The 2,130-nt window shown below is 45.5% G+C and overlaps 1 protein-coding gene across 1 annotated transcript; it reads left to right on the top strand.

The window, feature by feature from the left end:
* Nucleotides 1-669: 669 nt before the first annotated feature.
* LOC138356228 (uncharacterized) lies at nucleotides 670-1,035 on the top strand. Its single transcript, XM_069311987.1, has one exon. The coding sequence runs from the start codon at nucleotides 670-672 to the stop codon at nucleotides 1,033-1,035; it is 366 nt and encodes a 121-aa protein (XP_069168088.1).
* Nucleotides 1,036-2,130: the final 1,095 nt, after the last annotated feature.

Below are 2,130 nucleotides of genomic sequence, written 5' to 3'. Positions count from 1 at the left end.
AGCCACGTTTAGAGGCAGGACACCCAACAGGAAACTATCGCCGATCATGCCAGGGCCCCCGAGGGGTGCGTCGTGAGTATACGCTCCACAAACGCCACCTTAGGAACCGTCAGTCCGTCGAGATCAGGTTAAGCGACGAAAGGGGGATTGACAATAAAAGGTTCCCCTCCCTCGAGACGTCGGGTACAACAGTTATACGGGTGCAAGAGAATGCCTCCTCAAGCACCCGGGCGTCAAAATAGAAGAAGTCCAAAGAAAGAACCAAAACAAGCAAAAGGTCGGCAGGAAACGACAAGCAGATAGGAGAAGAGGGGGGAGAAAAACGAAACAGAAGGAAAAGGAAAAGGTGCTCAGCACAATTGGAGAGGACGGCAGCAGGAGCACAAGGCTAGAAAAGGACAGAGGACTGTCCCAAGGAGCATCACACTCTGGCAGCCGCCCACTAAGCCCCCCCCCCATGGCATCAACGAGCTGAGCGGGGAGGGGCCATTGTGGAAGCCCTAAGGAAGTGGCGACACTCTCATTGGACGCCATTTTCGGCTTGTGACTGACCAACGCAGTGTTGCTTTTATGTTTAACTCTAAATCATCTGGTAAGATTAAAAATTATAAAATTGCTAGATGGCGAATCGTTTTTTACCACTATGACATTGTATATCACCCAGGTAAAATGAACATACCAGCTGATGCATTCTCACGCGGATGTGGTGCCTCCAGTATGGATGAATTAAAGGAATTGAATGACAATCTGTGTCACCCTGGAGTGTCTCGTATGGCTCATTTTGTCCGATGTCGAAATCTGCCTTATTCTGTGGAAGAAGTGAAGATGACTAATTCTTGCTCTGCATGCTCTGAACTTAAACCTCGGTTTTGCAAGTTTGATTCTGGGCATTTGATTAAAGCTACTCAGCCATTTCAAAGACTCAACATAGATTTTAAAGGACCACTTCCATCACATTCAAGGAATAAATATATCCTTACTGTTGTAGATGAATTCTCTAGATTCCCTTGTTCAGATATGACTACTGTACAGTAATTCAGTACCTGGTGCAGTTGTTTGCAATCTTTGGTATGCCTGCATATATACACTCTGATAGGGGAACTTCGTTTATGTCTGAGGAGTTGAAAGATTTTCTACTAAAAAAAGGGGTAGCAACTAGCCGTACGACTCCTTACAACCCTAGAGGAAATGGCCAGGCTGAGAAGTACAATGGGATTATTTGGAAGACAGTGCTGCTAGCTTTTAGGACGAGAGGCTTAGATATGTATCCCAATGGGAAGTTGTTCTTCCTGATGCACTCCACTCTATTCGATCACTGTTGTGTACCTCTACAAATTGTACACCACATGAACGATTCTTCCAGCATACAAGAAGATCAACTTCAGGGCGAACACTACCTACGTGGCTTGCTTGCAGAGGCCCTGTCCTCCTAAAACATTAGGTGCGGCAAAGCAAAAATGATCCTCTAGTTGACGAGGTTGAGGTCGTAGACGTGAATCCAGAATATGCCCATGTCAAATTCCCGGATGGCAGGATTACTACAGTATCATTAAGACACCTCGCACCCATGGCCACAGAGGGTTGCGAGAGTTTGGACCCCAATCTCAACATTCAACAGCAACACCCAGCGATTGTGAAAGCTGGGGTAAACCCCAACCCGCCTCATCCAGAACTACCTCATCCTGAACTACTTCGTTCAGAATCACCTAACCTAGAAACACCTAACTGGAAACCTTTCTCTGACGTAACACTCCCTCGAGAAGGTGGTATGCAGGAACCGACTGGGACACTCGAGGCTTCAACTTTGCAGGAGTCCCTTCGACGATCTGGAAGGACGCGCAGTACCCCTATTCATCTTCGGGACTATGTTACTTAAAGCTAGATGGGGTGAATGTAGTAAAAGTGTTATTATATTATTGTACCCGGATGGATGCTCGCTTGACTGTTTCGTTTGGATGCTCGTTTCTGTTTTGTTGTTGTTGTGAGATCAGCTGTGTCGTGCCCGTGTACAGGTTAGTTTATGTTCACTCCTAGTTTAATTTCTATTTGTTCTAGCGTTAGTCATGTGTAGTTTGATTATATTATATATCTTAAGCACCGTTAGTCTTTATAAGTAATGTATATTATATG

This window comes from Procambarus clarkii, chromosome 6, assembly GCF_040958095.1.
Source record: "Procambarus clarkii isolate CNS0578487 chromosome 6, FALCON_Pclarkii_2.0, whole genome shotgun sequence".
Taxonomy (NCBI): Eukaryota; Metazoa; Arthropoda; class Malacostraca; order Decapoda; family Cambaridae; genus Procambarus; species Procambarus clarkii.
The sequence above is the reverse complement of the archived record's forward strand: the minus strand, read 5'-3'. Positions and strand labels throughout refer to the sequence as shown.